Here is a 27,921-nt window from a genome sequence, read left to right as displayed (position 1 = left end):
CAGGCAGTAATGTTACTGAGGTGCATGATAAGTTAATAGCAAGTGCCGAATTAGCCTCCAGATGGTATAGATCGAATTTCTTAAAAGGGAACTATGACAAGTATCAGACAATGACACTTGGGAATAAAAATAATGATATGGATAGTATTATAATTGATGACAATGAAGTTAAATCTACCAAGTGTTTAAAACTTCTTGGGGTATATATAGACAATAGGCTTCAATTTGATGAACACATTGCTAACATTTGTAAGAGGAGTAGCCAGCGTGTTGGAGTCCTGATGAGGCTCAGGAATATGATACCAACAGACACCAAGCTGAAGTTGTTTAAGGCAGCCATTCTTCCGTATTTAACATACAGCCATCTTGTCTGGCATTTTTGTAGGGCGAGTGATACTAGAAAATTGGAACGTATTCAAGAAAGGGCACTTAGGGCAGTTTACTGTGATAAGGGGAGTAGTTATGATAAATTATTAGACATGGCTAACCTAAGTACACTGCAGAACAGAAGACTACAGGATATAGCCATTCTTATGTATAAGGTAAAGAACAATTTATCTCCTAATTACATATGTAGCCTTTTTCAAATTCCACAACTTAGGTACACACTGCGTAATAATGATTTTGGTATACCTAGATTTAATACTGTCACTTTTGGAAAACATTCGCTTAGATATATGGGACCCAAAATATGGGCAATTGTACCAAGAAATGTAAGAGAACTGACATCCATATCATCTTTTAAATGTAACATACGTAGAATAGACCTTGTTTCTAAATTGACTGATAGTAAATGTGAAAACTGCCTTTTATGTAAGACTTAGGTTAGATTTTAAATTGTACATATATATTGTTTTATTTTTAAATTTCTCAAATTTTTAGGTAGTATTTAGTGTCCCCAGTTAGTGGTTGTATAACTGCTATTTTAGATTTGACACATAAATAAAGGTTGTTGTTGTTGTTGTTGTTGTAACAGATAGAAAGTGCGGTTTCTTGCCTTAATAGGCACATTATAGGCAGTGATAGGGCAGGCGATAGGGCTACTTAGTAATTTCACGTCGTTAGTAGCAACCAAAAAGGCATAAATGCAAAAAAGGTAACATTCAGTTGATGTTCCCTTTCGCTCTTGCTATCAGTCACTTGGGGTAGAAAGAAAAATCCGTTTTACGCTCGAGTAGTCTTCTTGATCCGCAACGTAGAACGCAATGTGTAAAACTTGGAAACATTCGTTCAAGTCACGGGAATTTAATGTCGGGCGTGCCTCAAGGATCCGTGCTGGGCCCTCACCTATTTATTTTTATACTTGCTGAGTTCATATCTGTAACTAAACACGTTTGTTGTTTAGAATGCTTAATAAAGACTTTATTATTATTATTATTATTATTATTATTATTATTATTATTATTATTATTATCATTATTATTATTATTATTATTATAAACGACATGTTCTACAATGTAAAGAAGGCAAAATTATCAGCCTGTGCCGATGACAAGCAACTTTATTTTAGTCATAGAGAAGCATTGACAGTACAATACACTCTAAATTTAGAATTAGCCGTTATGTCAAGCTGGATTAGTAACAACGGTCTCATTCTCAACGCCAAGAAATGCGAGTCCCTTCGAATGAAGAAGATATTAGTTTCTCGGTAAATGGGACAGTTATAAAGCCAAACATCAGTTTCAAGCTACTTGGTGTTCACATAGATGACAACCTGAACTTTAGTAAACATGTTACATCGTTATGTAAGAAAACAAGCAAAGAAATGGTGATCATAAACAGGTTTAAGAAGCTGTTGAGTACTAAAACAAAACTTTTGTTGTACAAAGCCTATATTCTACCTCATTTTACCTATTGCTCTACTGTATGGATGCATTGTGGCAAAACAGCAGTTGGCAAACTCGAAAAGCTAAACGAGCGTGCTATAAGATGTATTTTTAATGACAACATTAGCACCTATGACGAATTACTTGTAAAGGCAAATATGCGAAGCCTGCAAAATAGAAGGATTCAGGACATGTGTATACTTACATATAGAGCTTCTAGAGTGGGGTCGCACATTTTCAGAATTTTGAAGGTGTAAAAAGTTTTTGGTCAGTAGAGATTTAAAAATGGGAATATTTTCGGGGAAAAAGTTGGTCCCGTATCACCAAAAAGTGACCATCATTTCTTTTGTAAAATTGGCCATGCTCAGAATAGAATGAAATGGGGTAGGGGTTCTGAGAGGCCGGTAAAATTGACCCAAGTTTCCCCCACCCCCCCCCTTCCCCCTGCAAGTACGTTCGCAAAGTTTAATATGTAAGTAGACAGCCCCCTCTTACAGAAGAACTTCACATTGCTACAGTTACACAATAACAGAACTGTCTTATACCCGTGAAAAACAAATCGTGGCTTCTGTGACATGATGCATTCCTATTTTTTTCTATAATCAAAGCCATTTCATGTGTTATGTTTTCTTTTCTCTTTCTGGTAGAATGCCGTATACTCGTCCATCAAGTCTATCGAGTGCCTCTCCAGAGAGATCTTTTTTTTTTATTCCTCTTCATCAAAAGTGAAAGATGTGGTCCTGAAGAATTCTCGTTATCCTTTAAATGACATCGATTTCCTATTGATAATCAGAAAATTAAAGTATTTCTACAATCAACCCACTGGTGCTGTCTTAGAGCGACTTGCTACCCTTGTGCAAAGGTAAGTAACCTTACAACTACAGTCGTGCAGGTTTTGCGATGGTACAAAATAATTACCCCTCACCCACCACCCCAGCAATTTACATTTTTTCTTTGGATGGTGTGATGACAACTATTAATACTCCTGAGTGGAGGGGGGCATTTTGGGAGAACATAAATGTTTTTCCCAATTACCACTGCCAGAGCCTGAACCCAATAACCCAGAGAAGACACCTAGACAGAAGTATGATTCAAAAACCATATATTCCACCCCCCTCCCCCCTTCTCGTTGAAAATATTTATGAAATCATTTATAGCACTGACCGCGTTTTGAGGTACAAATGATGGCCTGACTATGCGTACATTGTCTTAATGCGAGCTAAAAATTCGGCTATGGACACTGCCATTTTGAATTTACCCAACAACCTGGCCGCGCAGCTCGCTCATGACTCAAGGAAATCTTTTTACTCGAGTACTTGGCGATTGGTTTAAACGAGAATAAACTTCAGATAAAGGTATCATTAATTAAAAAGAAGCAGTTAATCAGAGCACAGCTGTTGGTGAGCTGTTTAGTTCACCCTCAGGAATCTCAAACCGTAGCAAGAAGCAATTTTTTAAAAGTATTTTTAATGCTAAGGATAACATTTTCTAACCCACTGCTTCTCCGGTACTAACCTAGATTATCTTGTTCCTGTTCCATTCGTTTAATAGACATTCCAGTGATCCTGCCACAATTTCCAGTTGGAATGAGGTCGTTAAGAAGTTGACAGCTGACAAGAATTTGAGCACCGTGGCTGTTCACCGTTTTCTTCAAGAAACAGGTTGTCCTAAATGTTACGTGGAGAATGCTGAGTATCTTGAGAAATTTGACCCGCACGGAATTTACCCCACCACCATATATGGAAGATGCAGCGGCGAAGTTCTGGCTAAACCAGACGCATCAGTTGTCGCCATTACCTGTAGATATACTTTAACGACCACAGCAAAGATAGTCTATGATGTTCTGAACGCAACCAATCCAGAGCTGAGAGCTGTATACCAACCCATCGGAAGTCCTAACTCATTTGCCTTTTGTATCATTTACCTCATCCCCCATGGGTGGCTACATTGTCTATGTTTTCAAACAGTTTGACCTCGCGTACTTACACACATCCGATGAGTCAAACCCAACGAAAAGCCACGGTAATATCACAAGTAGTCTTTGAAAACCATGGTTGTCTTTTGCTTCTATCAAGAACGAGGTTGTCCTACATGTTAAATGGAAAATGCTTGGTATCTTAAGAAATTTGATCCACACGGAATTCACTTGGAAGATGCGGTGGCAAAGTTAAGGCCACTTAAGGTGGCTCGTACCGATTTTCATCTTTTTGATGGTTTGTAACTTTGAAAGAATACAACAGAAAAACTGACCAAGGCCAGTTGAACACTTTTACGGGGTTGATTTATATAGTCATTGGTTACCCAAAAATAGATGTCATTTCGTCACTAGCAGTTTCCATGGCAACGCTTTCATAGGCTTATTCAGACGCATTTTTTAGCTTGTGGCTTAAATAATTCGAAAACTAACCCGGTGACCCCATGATTTTTTTCAGTGATTGCTTTTGGCACTTGAAAAGGAAAATGCACAAAGATTTTTAAAAAATTCTACGGAGCGGAATTTCAGAAAATCTAGAAAAAAGGCAATTTTCAGACATCGCAAATTTCCTTCCGTAGATTTTTCTATTTCTTTTTCTGATGATTCCTTTGGAAGTTATTATCATATTGGAACACTAAAAAGAATGGGTCACCGGACTTGTTTTCATGCAATAGCTTTCGTGAGTTTAGCAATTTCCACGCGCGTTCTCGCGCATTTAAAAATCTGGATTATATAAGATCGATATTTGCTTATGATCTATTACAGCTACCGCTGACAATTGCGTGTGCTCGTGCGCGCGCCTATGATCTGATGTTTACAGACGTCTACTGCTAAGAAAATCATTAAACAGCTGTCAAAGACAGCCTCCCGGGCTCATCTTAAAAATCCTACACACGACTTCTGGCTATATCATATTATTTTCCTTTAAGTTTCAAAGTCTTCTTCCACTTCAGGTAGATTATCCTTCACTTGAGTTCTTCTTTTTTCGCCGTCGCAAGATTTCATATCGGTTGAATACTTCTTTTAAATGTGGAGTGAAGCAACCTTTACTTCTCCGAAAATCGTCTTCTTCATCTTAGTTTCTATCTCGTGCATTTACAGTGGCCGCTCAACGCATCAAATACAAGCTCTTAGGTAAACTTCTCACGCAAGTAGAAAAAAATTCCTCGCGCCGCCATCTTTGATTTTCGTCTTTTAATTAATCTCGCGCTTCTTTCGCACGTTTCTCCCGCGCGTGACGCATGAGTTATCTGTTCCCCGCGCGAGGAAACTAGTACGAGCCACCTTAACCGCCTCCCGGTTAGCTCAATTGGTTAGGGCGCCGAACTGTTGCGCGGGAGGTCGAGGGTTCGAGCCCTGGCCGAACCATCACTCAAGGTCTTAAAATAACTGAGAATGTGCTACCTTTCTATAATATCAAGAAATAACATTCTAGTCATCGCGGATAAGGACGAATAAACCGTAGGTCCCATCTCCTGCATCTATTAATTTGTTAATTTGGTTAGGCAGTGGACGTTAAAGAACCCACTCACGAGATTATTGTGATGTGGTAGAATGCTATAAACTTGTATTCGGGCTGATTGGCCTTCATTTTTGTGATTTTTTTCAGTTTGCTTCAAAACGTAGGGTCCAACCATAATTACAAACTGCAGGTTAAATTGGAAAAATGTAATTGTTATACTCTTTTTATTGTCAAAATCATTCGTGAATGGAATGACCTGTCCGCCAATGTCGTTGAGATAGGTAACTTAACACGTTTCAAAACAGCCTTTAAATTATACATGCGTATTTCTTAGGTTTTTACCCATCTTAGATTTTATTATATGCATACATTTTAAAACTTTATTTCTTTGGAAGTTTATTTACTTAGGGTTAACCTCTTAAACTTCCTTTTTAGGGTATTATTTGTGTTGTTTATTCTTTGATACCTTAGATAAAGTATGTATGTATGTATGTATGTATGTATGTATGTGGTCTGGCCTGGTTACTGGAAATTGGGGGGGGGGGGGCGGGGGGGGGGAGGGAGCATCATCATAAGTTTCCTTCCATTGATTGTAAACTGTAGATCCAGTCCGGCCAAAGTCCCCCGAAGAGTGTTTGATGCGCATTTGATGATGTCCATATGCTAATTAGCGCAATAGAAATGATAATTATTATATATTAACTACAGTTTTCGCACCAATCGCTTTTTATTTTTTTTTAGGACGTTTATTCTTTCCACAGACTAATCTCCAGGCCTTGTCTTTTTTCGATAACTAGATGCGTGGCAATCATTGATAAACACGTGGAAAAGATCTATGGTACAGCCATACAGACCTACTTTGATGAACACTCGATCCATCAAGCTGATCAAGCTTGTCACCCCCGCGGAGGAAATGGGCAAAGACATCACTAACTTGCAAGATGTCTTGGTGCAGCTGAAGGCAGTAGGTGTCAGATGAAATGAGCCTCTGTTGGTAGTCGGAAATGGTGTATTGCACGACGTTATTGCTTGTGCAGCCTCTCTGTACCATCGTAACACACCCTACGTAATGCTATACACAAGTGTCGAGGCCACCATCGACGCAGGATTATCACTACGCACAGGTTGCGGTGGATTCGGCTTCAAAAACCTCTTCGGCTCTTATCACCCCCTGTTTTGACGTTGACCGATAGAAGCTTTTTCCGCACGTTGAAGCTCTGCTGTATGCGTCATGGCATCGCTGAGATAGTCAAGATGTTGGTGGTTAAGGATGAAGACCGCTTTGGTCTGCTGGAGCAGAATGCCACTGTTATTTTGTCGACCAAACTTGGCACAGTGATGGAGGATTTTAAGTGAGATCACAAAGCTTTTCAAGATATTTGTGATCTCACTGTCGGCAAAGCTCTTGAAGAGTAAGTTTGGTTACAAATGTTCCAGTTTGTATGTGTCCACGATCAACTTAAGTCTTCTTCAAGGAGGGAAAGGAGGAAATTCACTGCAAATTATGTTGTACGATATCTTTTTGACACTATTGTAATCAGGAGAGTCGTCGTTGGTCTTAAAACATATAAATTTATTCAAAAATTTTTCTTCTGCGAATTTTCCCGGAAATGTTGATTTTAACTTAAAAGGAAACAATTATCTGAACTAGTTTCGATAACTGTTTTGCTGGCTCCTCAAAATTAACAGGCTGTTATCAAGAAACAAGGATAATACTATACTTACTGCATTTGTTGATTTGTTCAGTCATTTACTTACCTGTTTGATCATTAATTTTATTTTAAGTTACATGAGATCAGAGTACGGTAACATGTTTGAGACCCATTAGTGCCGACCACACCATTTATGGTCACACATGAAGTGCTGGTTATGAGCTTCCTGCTCGGATGCTTCATGGTCATGCTGTGGCCATTGGGATGGGCTTCGGCGCATATCTCTCCTTCTGTAACGGCTGGATCCCACAGCACGAGTTCCATCGGATTTTAAGGTTCCTCAGCGACCTTGAGCTGTCCTTGTCGCATCCCATCATGAAGGATACACAGCTGGTCTACAGAGGGCAGAAAACTATGATCCAAAAGCGCTGGTAACCTTGCTGCACCAGTACCCAGAGGGCTTGGAAAATGCGGCTTGTTACGGTAATATCCAAGCCGCCAGAAAGGTACAACTCGTACAACCCAACTACTCTACTGACTGACATAATAGGGTTACGGAGCGATACCAATAACTAGTATAAAAACTACCCTCTTCACTTAGCTACAGAGCGATATTAATACCAATACAATAACTATCCTCGTAACTTAGAGCCCTCCATAAATATTATAACTTCAATCTCAGCGCATACATACATACATACATACATCCTTTATTTGGTAAAGCAGGTTGAGGAAATGGCAGCTAATGCTGATGTGAACCTGCTATCTACTAATAAACAGCTAAAAATATATACGTCTCCTAGTATGAATAATCATACGTATCAATAATACATTATATATACGGGTAGGATAAGTAAGTAAATATATATATATATATATAAATATTAGTATCAGTCAAATTAACTCAAACAATGCATTTAAAGGAAAATAATTACAAAGATAAAATTTACATTAAAAAATTTTAGATAAATAATTATTGTAATAATAATAATAAGATAACAAGATGGCAAACTAGATATCAGTAGTACTTAAATTCGTCACTGATATTGTTGGTAGCAGTGGAGTTTGAGCCGAAATTAATTTGGTCAATGCATTTATAGAATTTCTTAATACTAGCCTTAAAAGAAGAGTAACTAGGCTTAGACTTTAACTGACTAGGTAGGCAATTCCAGACAATACTAGCGCGATGAGTGAAAGAATTGTGCAGGGCTTTGGATTTAGGACATTTAAGAGCAAATCTTAAGTTATCTCTTAAATTGTACGAGGTCTGGTGCTTTGTAAATAAACTGTTTATGTTATCAGGAGCTAGGTTGTGAAAGGCCTGGTATGCAATACAGGCAAGTCTTCTCTTATACATGTAATGTATAGATGTCCATTTTGCTATGCTAAGAACTTCATGTTTTGGGATATTTGTGCTGATCTTGTGAATCAGTCTGGCAGCACGGATGTGCGAATCCTCGAGGTCAGCCAACAAGTTGGAAGATCCCCACAAAGATATACAATAAGTTACGATTGGCAGAATACCTTTGAAGTAAATAGAATCCAGAGTGGATCGGTTGAAGGTCCTCATCTGTTTAAGCTTAGAAATCTTTGCATTGAAGTTTGAGTTTACCATTTTAATATGAGGAGACCAATTAAGCTTGTTGTCAAGTTTGACTCCTAAGCAAGATGAGCTGAAAACACAGTTGATTGGCTTATCGTCTATAGTGATTTGTCTAATTGGGCCGATGAATGGTATTTTTGAGATAAACATGACTTCAGACTTGGCTGGATGGATGAACATGGAATTTAATTTAGACCAGGTAAATAGTTGATGCAAGAGAATTTGAATTTGGGTTGAAATAGAGTCAATAGAGTTTCCAATGATGTAGGCAGTGGAGTCATCAGCAAACATTTCTATCTTTGAGTCAACAGACAAAGGTAGGTCATTTGTAAAGATGCTGAAAAGTCTTGGGCCCAATAAGGAGCCTTGGGGTATGCAAGAAGTTACTCTCATTTTATCAGAATTTGTACCATTAATAGTCACAAACTGGTGGCGGTTATTCAAGTAATTAACAATCCAGTGAAGTGAGTCCCCACATAGACCAGAGGCTTAAAGTTTATCAGGTAAAATTTGATGAGACACACAGTCAAATGCCTTTTGGAAGTCGATAAAGATTACACCAACTGATTTTCCTTCATCTAAGGCAAGCCTCCATTTTTCTGTCATGCTAAGAAGCAGCAACTCAGAGGACCTACCCTTCCTGAAGCCCCATTGGGAGGTAGTAACTAGTTTATGTTGGTTCAGAAAAGAGTCGAGTTGAAAGCAGGCAATACTTTCCAATAACTTACTTGGTATATTTAGAAGTGAAATTGGACGATAATTTCCACAATCCTGAGTATTACCTTTTTTGTGGATACAGTGGACTTGTGCTGTCTTCCATTGCGATGGGAAATTGCAATCATCAAAACTCTTCTTTGCAATGTTAAGAAAGTTATCAATGAAGGCATCACCCAGCATTTGTAGTTCTTTGCCAGAGATTTTGTCAGGGCCACAGGCTTTACCCACTTTAATGTGATGCTTGAAACAATAAGACAGGAGTTCTCTATTAGCGGTAAATGACTGTAAGGTAGGGGTAATTCTGTAGATGCGATTGGCTGGTTGAGTGGAAATGTCTCGAGGTGACGAACTGTTAGTATTTGGCAGAGTTGAACATATATTGGTAAAATAGGAGTTGAATTCATTTGCTTTTGAAATATTATCAGTTGGAAGTAAACCAGATTGGGATTTCACTGGGCCAATGGTAGAGCACTTGTTGACACCTTGAAAGGATCTGACTAAGCTCCAGAATTCTCCACTGGATTTAGCATTGGTAAGTTTGTTGTTCCAGTAAGAAATTTCAGCTGACCTTAACAATTTAGTGCAATAATTTCTTTGTTTCTTGTAAGCAAACCATTCAAGAGATCCTCTTGGTGTTTTTTGGGCTTTAAGAAGAAGATTGTATCTCTTGTTTAGCTCTTTTCTCAGAGGCGAAGACATCCAGGGCAGACTATTAGATCTAACTTTAGCCTTTCTAAGAGGAATATGTTCGTTAATGATGAACTTGTAAAGGGCTTCCCATGCCCAAACACAATCGTCGATATCATCAAAGATATCACAGATAAACCATGGGGCAGAAGCAAATTCATGCTGTAGGGCTTTGATGTCAACTCTTTTAAAATCCCGGACTAGCTTTAATTTAGGTTTCATAGAAATCCTTCTCAAGTTAACAGAAGCATAAACCAGGTGGTGATCAGATATTCCTGGATTGCAAGCACCATGACCAGAAATCTTGGAGGGAACAGAGGTAATAATCAAGTCAATCAGAGAAGATGAATCGCCGGTGATTCTGGTGGGAACATCAATAACATTCTTTAAGTTGAATTTACAAAGAAGGTTTGTAAATTTTCTTTTCAAGGAAGCATCACACGAGGACGATAAATTAACATTGAAGTCGCCTAATAGGATGATGTTGGAACGTTTCCGCCATAAATTTTCCATTACCACGGGAAACTCATTGAAGAAAGACGAACAGTCAGGAGGTCTGTAGATTGAACCGATCAACAGTCGCTGAGAATGAAAAGATAAATCGATCCAAGTAGCTTCCAAGCACGAATTAGAGGACAAATCACTTGAATCATAAGCATTTAGGACTTCAGAAAAATAAATCAAAGATCCTCCGCCTTTCCGACCATCCGACCTGTCACGTCTAGCGATTTTATAGCCAGGAATATAAATATCTACATCCTTAGTTTTGCATCGAAGATGAGTTTCGGAGATGGCCAAAACGTCCAGTTTTAAGGCGAGTAATAGTACCTTGACATCATGAATCTTGCTCAGAAGACCATTTACATTCAAGTGGCCTATTTTAAGGCCTTTGAAAGACGACAGTTCTCCATGTAGAATTGGGTAGAGTCGATCTGAGATATCTTTAGACTTTGCGGACTGAGACCTGGTAAGCGGGCCAGGATTTAATGAGATGTCGCCAGAAATAAATAGTCGAATCTGTTGGAAGCAGCTGGTAAAATTTGCATAGTATTGCAGCCTTGACGAGAAGAAGCCTTTTGCATGTGGAGAGGAAACAAGATGGCGGCCACAAGACCAAGGGCAATCGAACACATTATTTAACGAATCTTTTCCGGTGGCTGTCGAAATAGCCGTATAGAAGCTAGAATCATCATAGCAATGCTGTATCAAAGTTCCATCTGAACTCCAGAGATGATAAAACGCTAAAACTATAAAAATGTTAGACGAGCTAAAAAGCACACGTCCAAGTGTCATGCTGTCACGCTGTCACCCCCTGCGCACTACCGCACAACTCACAGTTCTCTTGAAAAACTCTTAAAACTTGTCGATGTCCACAATACTTTCTCCAGTAGCCTTCCGCACGGCTTACAATTCCAGTAAATAATTCCAACATCTCTATCCGGCTCTCGCTCCTCTGGGCTCTTCACAACAGCAACTCTAACTCACTAAAAAGGCCGCACTTTAACTGATCGCGACTCTTTATATACCTTTCACAAAAGTTCCCGAATATTCTAGATATCTGTAATACCGCTATTTTTAGTAACATTACACTACTATGACATCATAAATTTAAGCCGTTAGGCGTAAAATATAGTTGACCGTAAACGTTTTTTGTTCTGACTAATGCGTCATTTTGAAAGTGTCGGCTAAATAGACAGTTATGTCTTGTCTTGCGGTTTATGTGGTTACGACTGTTACGCTTTTTATCTTGGAGCTGAAAACAAAGAAACTTTGTTCAGGTCTCGCAGTCGTCATATTCTACGAAACGGAAGTGTCTGTGTCTACTAACTATGGTCTGCGTTTCGCACGCGAGATCTATTGACAGACATCGGACCACTTTTAGAATATTCAGTTTTTTCTTTCAGTGTGCTAATAATGGCGGTTAACTTGCATCGAGAGATTCCCTCCATCTTGCGCGCTCGCAGAGCTAAATAGGAAGTGCTCCTGATATTGATTAGCATTGTCAATAAATGACTTAAATCATTATCCGCGACAACAACATATTCAGGGGAACCAATAGGGGCTTTTTTAATAAAGGCTATTACAAACCTCGTGAAAGTAAGAAGCCGAAAGCTCTGAATCGTCTACATATCAGGCCCAGTCATAAAGTTATAAAAGAGTGTAACTGTTAGTTTAGCCAGAGTTAACTCTGGTTTAGCAAACAAAGTCGGTGCAATGGTTAAAGACGGTTCGCCGAAAATCTCATTTTTGTTTTCCGCACTGCTTTATCACATGCGACCGACTCAGCTTTATTGTTTGTTATTTCCATATCGAGGTCAATTCATTAAGTCACGAGGAGTTTGTTAGCTTAGCAAGCAAACTCAGTGCAGGTGGTTAAAGTGTTCGCGAACCGCCATTCTACATTTGTGTTCCGCTCTGCTGTATTGCGTTTGACCAGATCAGTTTTGCTACTGACACTTGCCTGGGTTTTTTTCTGGGTCTCTCTGTTTTTTCTCTTTTTTTTTCCTCTTTTTTTAAAAAAAAAATGAGATTGAACTACATAGAAATTTGAAGCTGATTTGGAGGTGTGCCGTAAATCTAAAATTTACTCAATGCGTATTTCAACTTAAACATTGTAAATTCTAGTGCTAGCTGACAATTTGCCCACCGTAACAAACTTGTAACATTGTTTCATAGCGGACTGGTTTTCACGTGTTACCGGAATAATCCGCCACACGATAAGGCATTATGTCTCTTGACTGTCCAAGATTTTTGTGATACAGGCATCGGTGTAAGAATCGTGAGAAGTTTGGCTTCTATTTTGGCGTCGATTCATCAATAACCAGTTGGCAAAAGGAAATTCGGTTTTGAAAACTTCTAGAATATTCTGATCTGACTTGCATAAAAAAATAGAGTTTACCCATCGCACCAATTACAGTCATTCAGTACGGATGATTGTGTTGTTGCAATTATTTTTCGGTTTCTTTGATCCTTAATGTTTTAAATGAATTGTTTGCTCCCTTCTTTCTCATCCATATAGGTTGTTTACAATGCAAGTTGTTCTATAACGCTAATTATATTTTGCAGAATTCCAATCTTATTATCATAAGCAATCTATGATTGGGGATGAAAGACAGGTGCTTCAAATATCTATTAATAGCGCTTCTATAGGTGACTCTTCAAGCTTTGAATTAGAACATCGCTTTTCTAAGCTTTGGGAGTTTACAACCGTATGCTCTGATCGTCCTTTGCAAATTGTCAGTTTCTTTTGTCTTCTTCTTTACCCACCATTAAGTAGGTAAAAAATTCAAGTTTCCTTGCCGATTTTAACCATTTAAGCTTAATTACAAATCGTAACTTCACACGGTTGAAACCGCCGTACTTGTTCGGTTTGTCTTTGAATGCAATGGTTCTACGACCACTTGCGAGCGACAGAAGGTGCAGTGAATAATTTTGAGATATTCCCTCCGAAAGTTCTTATTCATCACACCATAAATAATAGGGTTCAGCGCACTGCTAATTGTGCCTAAAAAGCTGTATGCCACATAAGCTTCTCGAGGAAGAGACCATCTCCCACGAATCGTGTCCAGAATGTCTATCAGCAAGATCGGGGTCCAACACAGATTAAAAAAGACAACGATTACAAACAGCGTGCGGGTGATCTTGATTTCTTCCACATTGACCGTGTTGCTTGACCCGTCTATGGTTTGGAAGTTGCTGTTATGGCTACGCACAGTTTGGAATATTCTAAGGTAGCAGAAGAATACCACACAAGTTGGCAATCCTACGTACACAGTTACTAAAAATATTGTAAAAGGACCGCTATCGATCTGAAGATAACAGAAGAACTTAGCAGGATGAAACACCATTCTGTAGCCTTTTAAGAGGTACGGCAATGGCGCCCACATGCAATAGAACCATGAAGCAAGAATCATGATTTGCGTTTTCTTCTCAGTGAAGTATCGACGATATTTTGCTGGGCTAACGATTCGAAAATATCGGTTCACTGCTGTCAATGCTAGCGTTTGTGTCGAAGTAACAGCTAAAGTTACCGCGACGTATCCTTGGTACTGACATATTGTGTCGTTGAAAGGCCACCGAGATTTCACCAATGTGGTAAGGGCTATAGGACACGCTGAAAGCGCCCCTAAGAGGAAGTCGGAAATGGCAAGAGACGCAACGAACATGTTTGGGATCGTCCTCATTCTGTGGTTTAATGCAATAACAAAGAGAGTTGCAAAGTTTCCAACGAACAACAACAATAAAATAAACGCATAAAGCCCAGACTCCAGCACAGCAGTGATTTGGCTTCTTGAATTGAATTCATTCAACATTTCTTGCAACTGTTGTTCTGCCAGATCCATTCTTAAAAGTAACTGTTTGGAGCGTCTCAGTATTCAATTTCTACTCGAACCTGAGCTCCCGTTGCCGGTAATTTATCTTACTTAGCCAATTTATACAACTGCATCGATTCTTGGCAGGTGATCACATACATATGCTTGTTACGTGGCAACATCAATCAAATTGTTCCAACCTTAATGGAACAGTTTTTGTTTCATTACCAAAACGCGATTGTTAGTATTTTGAGTAAACTATCGGGAAGATGGCCCCCGTGGTAAATACAATACAACATTTAGTCTCTATTTCTCAGTATCTAATTTGATTTTCTAAGCTTTATTGTTCTTAATCTTACGGCAAATGGAATTCCTTGGTGTAAACAAAGTGCGCTAACGCGCACCAATTAGATCTGACAAGGAAATAACACATTAAAGTAATTAATTAAGAAAAGCGTTTCTGGGCAAATGTATGTATCTTCGATGAAAAAAATTCATTCAAAAATTTCTTTTTGCAGTCAAATGGCGGTTAACGGGAGTGAAAAAAATGAGAAATAAAAAATAGGTGGAAAAAAAAAATTTGATAAAGGAAGAAACTAAAAAATAGAAAAAGGAAACGAGGCAATTTAGTTCATGGCTCTCTACTCTTACTGTTTGACGAAGCGACTGTTGGTAGATTAGGATCTTACCCACATACAGAAGGATTTGGATAACTACTGCCTTATACAAGTTGAATTTCATACGCAACTTAGGGCCTGATTACATGAGCCGAGCTGGCTCGGTTAGCCGGGCTGATTTCTTTTGTTTTCACGCTTTGGTGAACACCAAAACAAAAGAAATCAGCCCGGCTAACCGGGCCAGCCCGGCTCATGTAATCAGGCCCTTAGTGTCGTGTTCCTCACACACAATCTATGTCAAAAGATTCTTAACAACCTAGTCGCTTTTCTAAATGTCAGTTTTCGCCCTCCATTCTCTCTCGGTTATTTCTTTAAACAATTAACTACTCAGAAACGGTTTCTTGAGTAGAAGATTTTCTTTTTTGCGATAACCAGTCAAATGGTTATTCGTGAGCCGCGGGCCCACCAAAGAAGCCTTAAAAACTACAGTATTTTTCTTCAGTTTTTTAAAGGAAACGCTGGGCTGTAAAAACTTCCTCCCGTTAATCTCGGAGGAAACAACGAATAGCAATGACTAAGATTTGGATACTTGAGTGAAAAGAACACTCAGACCAAACTTTGTCGCGTGCAAACAATGCCAGCTTTTATATCAATTCCAAACGAAAATACAGTCCACTGGGAACAAAATCTCGCGCTGCAATAGGTTAGTGTTGCTAAAATAAATCAAATAAAGAAAAAATTAAAATTTACTCTTTTTAAATGAAACTTTCGAGGATGAAAATGTTCGAACTGCAGTCGGGAAACTTTTTTCTTCTTGCGACTGTCTTTTTCATGAAGCCCTCAGTGGCCTAACCGAGATGCCACATCGAACGTTCACGGACAGTTGTTGCAATGGCGAAACCATCTTGTTCATATTTCAACTGGGGTCTAGCATTTGTAACGTCTTTTGTACTCTAGTCTCCGTAATGGCTGATCCTAAACAAGGGGAATGCAATCACAGAGGTATGCCACGCGAACTTTAAAGCAAAATTTCGTTCAATTCTGAAGAAATACATTAGGCGTACATTAAAATACATTCTCTGCAGAGTTTCTTTCATTTTTAAGAATTAATTTTTTATTTTTAACAATACTTTGAGTCAAAAATGCATTTTTTTTGTAAGATCACAGTCATACCTGGCCGTTAAAGACCCAGGAATTACTCATAGAATGCATTGATCAAAGACAAAAGTCTAAGAATTTCAAAATATGCTCTATTATAAATATTTATGTCTGAGTTGTGTTGTGTCCCGTTTCTTTTCCCACTTTCTTTCAGATTTCTTCAGTGCCAAAGTCGGCCGGTATCTCTCGATTACTAACATCGTTTGGCACGTCACAGACAACCCTGGCGCGTGCGCATAACTCTCTCTTCTCGACGATCCTCTGAAACGGTAAGAAACAAGACAAGTATGATACTGTGCATTTCGAACGAGTGACGTAAATCCGAACCCAAAGAAATCACACCAACCAATTAGGAAAAAGGAAGATATTACAAGGAACCAATTAAAACCCAAAGTGGAAACAAGCACTCTGGCTGAATCGCGGGAAAATGCAGGTGACCAAATCATGATTTGGAATCTGATTGGTTGGAAAAGCTGCGCGAGTTTTCTTGACCTTGAGGTAGAACAACATCAGCCTCCCCACTCCCCCTCAGTTCGATACAAAAAACTTCCATAAGCTAAATGAAGATGAATGAATAAATATGACTGAATACCATTCAGTCTTGACTGAGTGTTAAGCTTCATTTTCTTATCTTCAATCCTTAGGACGGATACGAAATACATATTAATTCAGTATTATTCCACTACTACGTCATATTAGCAAATAAGGTCATGAGAACGCGAAAAAAATGTCATGGAAAACAGGGCAAAAATAAGGAGAACAAAATGGCCGCACTGAACGATCCAAACTTTGAACTTTGTGTTCAGTTTTTAGGCTTGACTTTTAAAGAAACAAACTATTAAGTGCAGCAGATACTTTTTGTTCACGTTCAAAAAAAGAAAGCACCTCAATGGTTTAGTTCGTGTTTTTTTCGACATTCGCGTAGTCCCTATGCGATCGATTCGATGCAAAAGTCAGAATCCGGCACTCGCAGCAATTGAGCTAACCGGAGGGGGGGGGGGAGGGGGGCGGTGTAGGGTGTTGGGAACAAAGCTCAAACAAATGAATTACCTTAGAGTTTCTTTTTCCAACCCGTCTTTGACTCGCATTAAACGGAGGATTTCCGGCGTCCATCATTGCAACAGCAAGCACCATCAGAAACAAAACACAAATCAGTTTTTTGTCCGCCATATTGACTGTTTGTACTCTGCTGGAAAGGACTCTTACCCCTTGTTCTTGGCTCTGCATGCAAAAAACGTTTTTGTGAAGAGCCGATCGTGAGCGCTGATATACAATTGCAAGCAACTCAAAAGTAGAACAAATTTGTTGCGACTTACAGTTTGACTTCTCTGACGAAGAACTTATTGGCTTAGCACTGAAAAAGCCTTTACTAAAACTGATGAAACTTCGCTGTTTTTATACCTGTTTAATAAAGCCAAGGGATTGATTATAACAAATCAGTACCCTTTTAAGACGTCAAGTTGGCGCCCACTAAGTTATCCATCCGTTAACTGTGATCAGGTCAACAACTTCAAGCAATCCACTAATACTGTTTTAAATTGTTTTCAAGTCAAACGCTAGCACACGCACAGCATTAATCAAGATCCATGGTTGCTTAGGTTACTTTCAGCTTCCTCAAACCAATCTTTTGCCTAACCACTTCCCAAAACTTGACCAACCTGGATGTATTTTGCTCGGATTGTGAAGTTCTGTCTGTCTGATCATTTAAATAGAGTTTAGCTTTTGTTTTACAAAACGCCATCCTATGTTAACTTCAATCTAAACCAAACATTTTACTAAAACGTTGAAATTTGTGAACAGTGTCCAGAGGGCTTGAAGAGGCAATCTATCTGATGTAAAATAAGTAATCTCCGATTACACAGCCGGCCTGAAAGTTTTTATTCAATCTACTCCTGTATCACACAAGAAAAAAAATAAATCAAGAGAAAATAAGAGAACATGAGATTCTTTGTAATCCTTTGCATTTTATTAAAAGAACTCTGTAACAAATAAACAACAATCAGTTTCTTCTTGGCCAAAAATAGCCTCATTTGCACCAATGCGTTTCTGCTACTTTTTCTTCTGAGTTAAACCAAATCGAAATTTCAACAACTAAGAAAACGAGAAACATGTATCTCAGCTCATTCCTTACTGATAGCGATGCCACCACTGAGAACAGCAAGATGCTATCACGGCACTTTTACGTCTGTTTCCATGCTTAGATTTATTTTAATGAAATTTAACGCTGCTCATTTCAAAATAAATATATCGTCACTAATCAATAAATTATTCAAATTTAATGTAAGTGAAATCATTAAGATCCCTGGTATCGCCGAATAGTCTCTTTTTGATTTTGCTTCTTTTTATTCTCAAACGGGTTCACCTGTCCACCTTGAGCAGCACAATGCTATCACGGCACTTTTACGTCTGTTTCCATGCTTAGATTTATTTTAATGAGATTTAACGCCGCTCATTTCAATATAAATATATCGTCTCTAATCAATAAATTATTCAAATTTAATGTAACTGAAATCATTAAGATCCCTGGTAGCGCCGAATAGTCTCTTTTTGATTTTGCTTCTTTTTATTCTCAAACGTGTTCACCTGTCCACCTTAGAAACCCAGCGTTCTAGAAACGACTCGTTTTCAAACACGGCTTCTTTGAACACCGTTTTCGTTACGGTTTTTATAAGCCTTTTCGGGTCTAGACGATGGACTGAAAAGAATAAACTTTTGTGGGTTTGTTAGCGAGTGTGCAGTAGTGTAGATGGAAAGGGCGAACACTTGTTTTTTTTTTTTTTTTTAGTTTTTCAACTCCTTTGCCGGTTCTCAGAGTGAACAAAGGAACCAGGCAAAGATATGATTCTTATTTTGAGTAATCAACAACAACGAAAAAGTAATTCGGAAAAAACTAATAATAGATCGAAAATTGTACTAGATAAAGAAAAAGTCCCGCGTTCCAATTTCTTCAATGAAGAAGTCTACATTTTTCCTTTTCGTCCTATACGAAAAAAAAAAAAAAAGAAAAAATTCCGTCGTTTTGCGAGGAGAGGGAGGACAATGAAAGGTTCCTTTCTCATTCCCCTTTCTTTTTAAAAAATGGCAGAAACAAAGATATCCTTCATTGGAAAATAAATACATTCTTGTGAGGACAGCTGAAAACGATACGAAACCGATGATGTTATTTTGTTCTCAAAGTTCAGGTTTGTTTAGCCTCAGCAAGTGTCAAAACGCATCAATGTTATTGAGTCCTTTTTCTATCATTGCCAAGAAGAAAAAAATGACTCACAATGATTGTGAAGATTCTTCTCTATATTAAATCATGATATTTGAAAATCTCCCGTTTTGTATTAAACCCAGTGTAAATGCTTTAGAAGCAATTTTGGCCCAGACTTTAGACAAAAAGGGGCCTTGAAATTTTTTTAATTGCTTGGAGAAGAACGAGTTAAGTTTTCCAGAATCAATCATCAGCTTCCTTGACCGTGATGTTCACTAATTTCAGCGTCTAGATAAAACGTTCGGCTAAATTAGAGATGTTTAAAAAAACGTCATGTTCAACGGCGAGATAGTTTAAATTTTGTTTGAATACAAGTATCTCTGAATTTCATGATCAAAGTTAAAAACTACTAATATATCCACTAACGTTTAAAGAAATGGTCAAAAGCTTAAGTTCAGATTAACGTAATCCGACATCTTTTTAATGACACGCGCTAGCGTTTAACTAAAGGACTATTGAAATCAGTATTAATAGTATGTTTGGCTTTGTAGTAATTTTTTTTTATGTCAATTATTATTTTTTTTTTAAATCCATGATAAACATGATCAAAATTATCGCATGAATTATTTTAGGGCGCCATCTGGGCCTTTAAAGTAGACTGATAGTTGTATCATTAATTTCGGGGCCTTTCAATAACATGTATAAATGCAGTGATCAGTCTCAACCTTAATACAAAATCGTTTGCTTTCTCGTCAAAGAAGTCATCTGTAAGTTGAAGAATTTCTTCATTCAATTTGACTCTCATGTTTCATAACTAAGTTCTTCACAAAACGCTTTTTGCAGAACAAAGAAGTTGGTCTTTGAATCATTTCAAACAGAACTGAAAACGCTGCAATGGACAAAAGAAAATTTTGCTTTGTGTTTGTGATGGTCCTTGTTATTGCAATGGCCGCTGCTAATCCGCCTCCGTCTAATCTTCATAGACGATTTGGGAAAAGGAATTCTAAGGTAATTCAGTTGAACCATTCTTTTAAAGTTAAATTGTGCATTATGTTATCGGGATTAACGATAAGCAAACAAAACGAAACAAAACAGCAACAAAACCAAATCCTTAAACCATTGCCAACAGCAACAGCTGACAATTATAGAGTACGATTATCACACAGCGATGGAATAAACAAACACGTAGTGTAAGAACGGCAAAAGGCTAGAGTGTTTGAATGACTTATCTGCTTTAACTTTGAGAGAATGGCAGAAGTAGGCGAAAGGCTTCAGCAATATTTTCCTGCTAATTCTAATCAGAAATCATGATCAATGACCACATGAATATCGCCAAACTAAGGGCACAATTCTAGTCGTAGGATTAAGGATATACACACGCACCCAAATTCAATCCAAAGCATTTTCCACAACAGATTTGAGAAGAGTGCGTGTGGTATCTGAGTTAGATAAGTGCGATCTAAGAACGGTAGATGACTTTATCTAATGACTCTAAGTTATAAACTATAACTGAAGTGATAGAAGACCTCATCGGCTGCTTTGAATTCGCTCTTTTAAGAAATTAATATAGCTAAGGCCACGTACAAGGTTAGAGCAATGTTTTCCTGTTAATCCTGATTACCATTAAATGGTGACGCTATCGTCGCCAGACAAAAGGCTTAATTATTGATATTGATTAAAGCATATTTTGATTGTGTTGCGTTGAACTGAAACCAGATAAAGTACAAATGCTATTCAGAAACAGTAGTAAAATTAACAGGAACCAATGAAAAGTGAAATTAAAAAACAGAAACTAGCAAAATACTAGACGCGTGGGAAATAGCCAGTGACTACTGAGCGATTGGCTTACGTTTCAAAACGATGGGCTGACGGGAAGGACTGTGTGTGTGTGTGTGTGTGTGTGTGTGTGTGCGTGTGTGTGTGTGTGTTTGTGTGTGTGTGTGTGTGTGTGTGTGTGTGTGTGTGTGTGTGTTTGAGGGGGGGGAGGGGGGTGGCAGAGTTTATCATCTCAATCAAAGAGAAAAGAAAACGATTCCTATTCCACACTAAATTGCAAATGTTTCTTGCACGTCATGATTTTAGTAAATCTTTGCGGAGAAGTCTTTTCGTAGTCGTGAGAAAATCAAGCGTCAAGTGATGACCTTACGGACTAATTTTGACCATTTTGCATTCTTTGCTATAAAAAACTTTTAACCGTAAACAACATTTGTCCGGGTCGGACATGTAAAGCGATCGTAACAGCGACAGAAACCAGTCTTTAAACGAACTCGATGAGTTTACTTGTACTTCAACATAACAAGCCTCAACCATAGATTACAAGCTGGCAAGCCGTAATAACCTGTTCACGATGAAAAAGTTAGAGTTACCCTACGGAACAAAATCCTGATCACGACAGAGCTAAATAACAAAAAGGAAAAACAATTTGACCGAATAATTGGGACGAGGCAGTATTAAAAATAGATACTTTATTATAAACACCTTGCAGCCATAGGCTGAATTACGGAATATTTTCAAATACAGATGATAAAAATATGAAATATTACAACTTCGTCATTAAGAAAGAAGGAAAATTATCTACATCTTATAAATATGGTTAAAAATAAAACTGTTTTTCCAGCGCTCGGTTTTGCATATGGGACGAGTGAAATAACTTTTGCGCCTCAGTGCGTATCTGCAACTCTTCCTTTGGGGGAGGAGGCTGTGGAGTCTATGGGTGGGGTTACGGACTATCTCGTCAAACAGATTGGTTGAAATCTTTTCTCTCCTCTCGTGAAGTTTCGGTAGGCCAGCTGTTTCTAGTGCTACACTATATGACAGGTTAGGATGGATGATTCTGAGTGCCCTTTTTGGATCCGTTCCAAATCTTCGCTGATGTAGTTTGGTAGAGAACGGTGGAATACAGGACTTACGTATTCCAAGACAGGCCTAATACATGTCACACAGAATTGCACAAGTTCGCTTGGTGCAACTCGGGATCTCTTGAGTTGTCTCAAAATTAAGTAAAGACGAGAGGAACATTTTCTACTTAGTTCAGAGGTGTGCATGTTCCACTTTGAATCGTGGCTAATGGTCACGGCTAGCAATTTGGCACTGGTGACTAATTCAAGGGGTTCGCCATTTAGGACTAGGGGTTCAAAATCGTGGTTGCTGTTAGAGAATCTAATTCGTAGTTCTTTGCACTAGGCCTCATTCAGTTGGAACCCATCGATGTTCGCTTGTCGTGAAAGGTCATCCGCAGCTTCTTGGAGTTTGCTCACACTGCCCTTAGTAACTATTTCGGAACAAAATGTGTCGTCCACGTATTTCCACAAGTCAGCTGGGGTGTCCAAATCATTAATCATGATGAGAAATAACCAGGGACCTAATTTTGCTCCCTGGGGGACGCCGGATGGCACAGAGCGCCATTCAGAGTGACAATCTTGAGCAAGTTTAACTCTTTGTTTCCGGTTCATCAAAAATTCGACAATCCAGCTTTTTGGCTTGACTCGAAATATCATATGTTGCTAGTTTTTGAACGAGAACACTATGGTTGATAAGGTCAAAAGCCTTACGGAAGTCAAGTAGGACTACTCTTGCCGTGGAACCATTTCCGTCGGTTTTAACAAGCCAATTATGCGTCATGTTGACCAGAGCATGTGTAGTAGACGATTTGGGAATAGATCCCAATTGACGAGGGTCGATACTTTGTAACACGGCTGGTTTAACATATTTCTCAACAATGTGGTCTTCAGCGAGTTTGGACAAGATAGGCGTGAGAGAAATGGGACGGAGGTGCTTGTTAATATCATTAATGGACCTTTGTTTTGGGACCGGGACTACATCAGCTTCTTTCCAAGAAGGTGGAAGGCGGGATTCGTAGAACGAGGAGTTAAGGATCACAGAGACTGGTCCCGCCAAGAGATCAGCGTTTTCTTTTAATAACCATACCGGGATGCCGTCTGGCCCTTGTGCTTTGGAGGGGTTGAGTGCGGACAGTTTCATAAAGGTTGAAAACTCCGATATCGTATTTACAGCATGACTTTCGTTGTTGATTAGTGGTGGATCAAAAGGACTATGGGTAAGAGGCTCAAAACTCTGCATTGGAGTCAGGAACGCTGAACTGATGTAATTCACCAGATCACCAGGTGAAAAACCTAGGTGTTGCAGTGATTTGCTGGTGTCATCACGCGTTTCTGAGGCAGGTGACATGCCGCTGAGCTTTTTGACCTCTTTCCACCACACAGATGGCTTGCACTCCCTCAAATAGCTAACCTTTGCTTCGTAGTACTTTGCCCGGCAGATCTTACGCTCGCGATTCACGCAATTTCTAGGCGTTCGAAAGGTGTCCATATTTCCTTTTGCAAGGGCACGCTGGCGTCGTTAGATCAAGTTCTTGAGTTTATCGTTCAACCACGGTGGCTCGCTTCGATGAATAGTTTTGGATCGCAGGGGAATAATAAAGTCTAGGCCCGTCTTAATACTATTTTCAAAAAGTGACACTTTCTCCGCGCAGGTCCCCACGGTGTGAAGGAGGCGTGGTACGTCAACATTTTCGAGGTACATTTGCATTGCGTGTCTTTTACTAGGTCTCAAACCCTCGAGATGATTGTTTTCTTTGATTGCGGTGATTTTGCTCGAAGCTTGGGCTAGATCTCCACTGAACTGTGATCCGAAAGGCCAATATTAGGTCACTCGATGGCTTTATCATAGAACTCATTCATGTTCGTTAGAATACGGTCCAAAAGACTTTTCCCTCTGGTTGGAAAGTGAACAATTTGTTTCAACGGATTGAAATTGGATTTGAGAATCGCTTCGTTTAGGTGGTTTAAATCGCCGACAAGAAGAATTCCACTGTTTGGATGTTGGGACTCAATTGATGTAAGGCATTTGAACAAATAATCTTGCATTTGCGAGTCAGAGGCTGACGGTGGATGGTATATAACTCAAGATATGATACTAGAAAAACCTCTAGGGAGTCGAGTTGGTCGCAGCTTTGCCCACAGGACTTCTAAGACCGGATTTTCGTCGACCTCGGAAAAATCGAGAACAGAAAAAGGGATAGTTTCCTTAATATACATACACACACCGCCGTGAGAAAGCAACGAGAAATCCCACCTGCGAAGAAAAAGCACGCTATTTGTTCCGGTTTTTGTAACCGGTTTTTTTACCGGAACAACTGGGGACAACTGTTGAGGAATGGCCTCAACGACATTATTTACTTGAAATTTCTATTTCGAAAATTGTTTCGGACTATATACCTCCCTCCCACCCAAAAAAAGAGAAGTATACCTCCCATGCACCTATTGCAACATAACTTCAACTCAGAGGAGTCCTCATTTCCCAACTGTTTCACTCCAGCTTTGCATCTGAAGCATTGTTACACACCTCCAAACTGAATTACATTCATTGATAAAATAAGGATTCCTCGCATACTCCCCTGGTGGTTTTTTTCCAGGTCTAAGATAACAAAATCTGTTGGCTCGGTCTCGAAATAAAATGGCCAACCTGGAAATTTTGTGCTTTTGTCCTATTTCATAAGAGAGCTTTCTCAAAACCCTTGAAAATAGGAATATTCATCAAATTATATGATTATTTTGATTTTGTTCTGAATCTGATGCTCCACTGAGTTGGAAAAAATGGGCAATACCACAAATATTGTGTTACAATAAAGTTTATCTGGTCCCTCATAGGGCTCTGTTAGATTCATATTATCCCTGTGATTGCCAGTTAATTGGCCGTCAATTTTTCATGGTTCCCCTTTATTATCTGTTGGCGACGACTTACACCCCTTCTTTTCCCCTTGAAAACCATGTCATACCCCCAAAATCCTCCGCCCCTCCGCCCCTCCGCCCCTTAGGCGACAAAATGAAAGACTGGCATCTTTCTAGTTGAAATGTATAACACCTTTGTCTTGTTTCGTCCCGTTTCAGGTTATCACTGAGAGGAGAGAGTTGTGTGCAAGGGCAAGGAGTGTGTGCGGCCCTGAAAACGATTACATCGATCAAACCGATCCGGTCGACCTTGGCAGTGAAAAATTTTGATAACGAAAAACCACCTTGACTTTCATCTTACCTCGTACCCAGGACACCAACGGCCAGGCATGAGTGTGCATGAGCTAGGGGCTAAATTAATTCTTGAGTTGAACTGTCGTTCCAAATAAAATAAGATATTTGGAGATAAAATGAAATATAAATGAAATATAAATGAAACATGAGGTTCTCAGTTGTATGAAATATTTGTTTCTACGTGCATGTAACTTTCTGGGCAAGTTGTTTAAAGAGCGGATAACAGTATACAACGAATAAATCGCTATTCAGCGGGTAAATGCTACCGAAACGTACCGCGATATCCACTGGATAAAGATTTTATTCAATGGATAGCGTTATCCAGCCTTCCAACAACCGAGGCAAGGACTATATCTTAGAGAGAGGGTCGTGAAGGGGGGTACCGAATCCCAGTTCCCAGCCTAAATTTGGCCCAAATCCCAGTTCCCAGGCTAAGTTTTGCCAAAATCCCAGTTACCAAATCTAAAATCCCATTACTAATGATTATTTACAAAATCATGCGCATAATTAAATTAAAAGCACTGATTGACGCTATTTGGATACACGTACCTTCACCTGGACTGAAGAAAATCTCTCATTCTGCTGGTGAACACTCTTTCTCTTCCAGCCCTTGTTGACATAACCATATGAAAACCAATTCTATCATCTGCACAATCCTCGTCTGACTCACTCTCTCCGCTTTCACTGCTGCTGTAGTCATCACGTTGATTGGTGCAGGTGATAACCTCCACAGGATGTTCATCAGTCTGACTTTCTTGACTTTCATCCGGTACTGAGCTTTGTGCATGAGGAAATACAAACTTACGTATATGTGCACGATCCTTCGCAGTAAAGCACTATTTAAGCAATAGTGAAAATCAGACCTGAAAAAAATTCAGGCCTGTACGGGATTCGAACCACTGACCTCTGCGATACTAGTGCAGCGCTCTACCAATTGAGCTAACAAGCCAACTGGGTCTGATTTTCACTATTGCTTAAATAGTGCTTTACTGCGAAGGATCGTGCACATATACGTTTCATAACCGCGGTTCATATATATGTATTTCATATGTTTGTTGAAATACAAACTGCAAATCTAATGGATTAAGTGATGTCTGTGTTTCGTTCAGATTCAAAGGCAGTGTACCAGCTCTGTCCATGGTATTGTCTTGTCGTACATTGCGCTGCCTTACACACTTGCCGAATCGTTTTTCCCACAATCTCATTTCTGCTTCTTCGTTTCTGGACAATCTTTCTCCAACTGGTTTGGGAATTTCAACACTTACCAACTGGCCAGCAGCAGAAGGTTCAGCAAGGTAGTATGAGCTGGGATGTGTGTAGTAATGTGCAGACCATGGTGTCACTCTTTTTACTCCTTCTTCAACGGATTAACCAACAAGGCTGTGTTTTTCGTGCAGGTCGAAGAGTCACAACAATTTGCATCTGTTGAGGTTGAAGATGAACTCTCGAACACAATGTTTACTGTACCTTTTTGAAACGATGCTACTAGCTGGATCGCTTTAACGAATAACGAATGTGACTCACTCGCTCTAAGCATTCCATATGTCTCATCCGTTCGCAGTATAAATGCTGCTTTCTTCTGGTTACCTGGTTCGACATGGTCCACATAGTACAACTCGATTGAATGGTCCGAAAAACCCCGCTTTGCAGCGGAATGTTCAATTTCACAACTGTTTACAACTGTTTTTTCTAATTCCTTTGGACTACAGTTTAATTCCAACAAAAGTTTAGAGTTTTCAGTGTTATTACGGCGTTATTTGCATCGACGTACTTGATTTTTAGTACCATTTTGCGAGAAACCTTTTCCGAAACAATTTTTATCTTCCCTTCACAATATCTTCCCGCCATATGCAAACTTGCAGAACTTCTCCGCTGACTAGGAAAACTGACAGAACGTAACTATGCAACCGTGTAAGCCTGGTAGCTAGACCGCGGGCGCAAAGGCGAAAAATACTGATTTCACGGTCTCTACTGAGGAGTGCAAGGTCTTTTGCTATGAAATTTTATTTTTCTATTTCAAAATATTGGAGCAAAGATCGCTGGAGAAAAGAAATCCCATTCCCATTTTATAATTGTTCATCCCATTCCCAGTGGCTAAATCCCAGTCCCAGTGAGTAACTCCCATTTTCCCAGTCCAAAATAAGGCTAATCCCAATTTCCATTTTACCCCTTCACGACCCTCTAGAGAAAGAGGACGGAAAAAGATTACTTCCCTCTGGATTAATCTGGTTTTACGAAAAACCGAGAATAGCAGCCAAATTCTAGCCAGAACTAGGACCCTGATGAGTTCTACTATGGCATTAGTTGTCTGTGAGCTGTAAAATGTGTTATTCCAAGTTGGCTAAGGAGAAATGGGGGGAGGGAGGGTGGGGGAGGAGGACCCACTGAAACACAAATAGTTCAGCTGGGATTTGGATCCAGCCTCTCTATCTTAGAAAGTCTCAGTTAGATGGAGAAGGTTTCACATTTATTTAAACTTTATTCAAGATTTCTTCGGGTACATTTGCTCGATGAATCAAACATACAACTCTAGAAGAATAGGACAAAAGTAAGATATTTGTCCTCAGGAAGCTGCACAGTCCTTTGGAATTGGCGATGAAGGGCGTCGTTTTCATGTGTCAAAGTTAATCCCAGTGTTCCGTCGATTGTCATCAGTTTTGAAGCCTCAGAT

The 27,921-nt window shown here is 39.2% G+C and overlaps 2 protein-coding genes and 2 long non-coding RNA genes across 4 annotated transcripts; 1 reads left to right on the top strand and 3 right to left on the bottom strand.

Moving 5' to 3' along the window:
* Positions 1-7,933: 7,933 nt before the first annotated feature.
* On the bottom strand, positions 7,934-8,809 carry LOC148728913 (uncharacterized). The gene has a single exon (XM_088725054.1). It carries the CDS (start codon positions 8,807-8,809, stop codon positions 7,934-7,936), a length of 876 nt encoding a protein of 291 aa, XP_088581180.1.
* A 3,155-nt stretch (positions 8,810-11,964) lies between these two features.
* LOC111329833 (melatonin receptor type 1B-B-like) lies at positions 11,965-14,331 on the bottom strand. The gene has a single exon (XM_022934593.2). The coding sequence runs from the start codon at positions 14,263-14,265 to the stop codon at positions 13,261-13,263; it is 1,005 nt and encodes a 334-aa protein (XP_022790328.2). The 5' UTR covers positions 14,266-14,331; the 3' UTR covers positions 11,965-13,260.
* A 1,608-nt stretch (positions 14,332-15,939) lies between these two features.
* Positions 15,940-17,481, bottom strand: LOC111329832 (uncharacterized). The gene is made up of 3 exons (XR_002694750.2): positions 17,327-17,481; positions 17,061-17,231; positions 15,940-16,271 (listed from the first exon to the last, which is right to left on the bottom strand). It is a non-coding gene; the product is annotated as an uncharacterized LOC111329832 (long non-coding RNA).
* A 2,387-nt stretch (positions 17,482-19,868) lies between these two features.
* On the top strand, positions 19,869-25,399 carry LOC111329825 (uncharacterized). The gene is made up of 3 exons (XR_002694745.2): positions 19,869-19,973; positions 20,050-20,214; positions 25,116-25,399. It is a non-coding gene; the product is annotated as an uncharacterized LOC111329825 (long non-coding RNA).
* Positions 25,400-27,921: the final 2,522 nt, after the last annotated feature.

Source organism: Stylophora pistillata, chromosome 6 (assembly GCF_964205215.1).
Source record: "Stylophora pistillata chromosome 6, jaStyPist1.2, whole genome shotgun sequence".
NCBI classification, from domain to species: domain Eukaryota; kingdom Metazoa; phylum Cnidaria; class Anthozoa; order Scleractinia; family Pocilloporidae; genus Stylophora; species Stylophora pistillata.
This window is presented reverse-complemented; position numbering and strand designations above follow the sequence as displayed.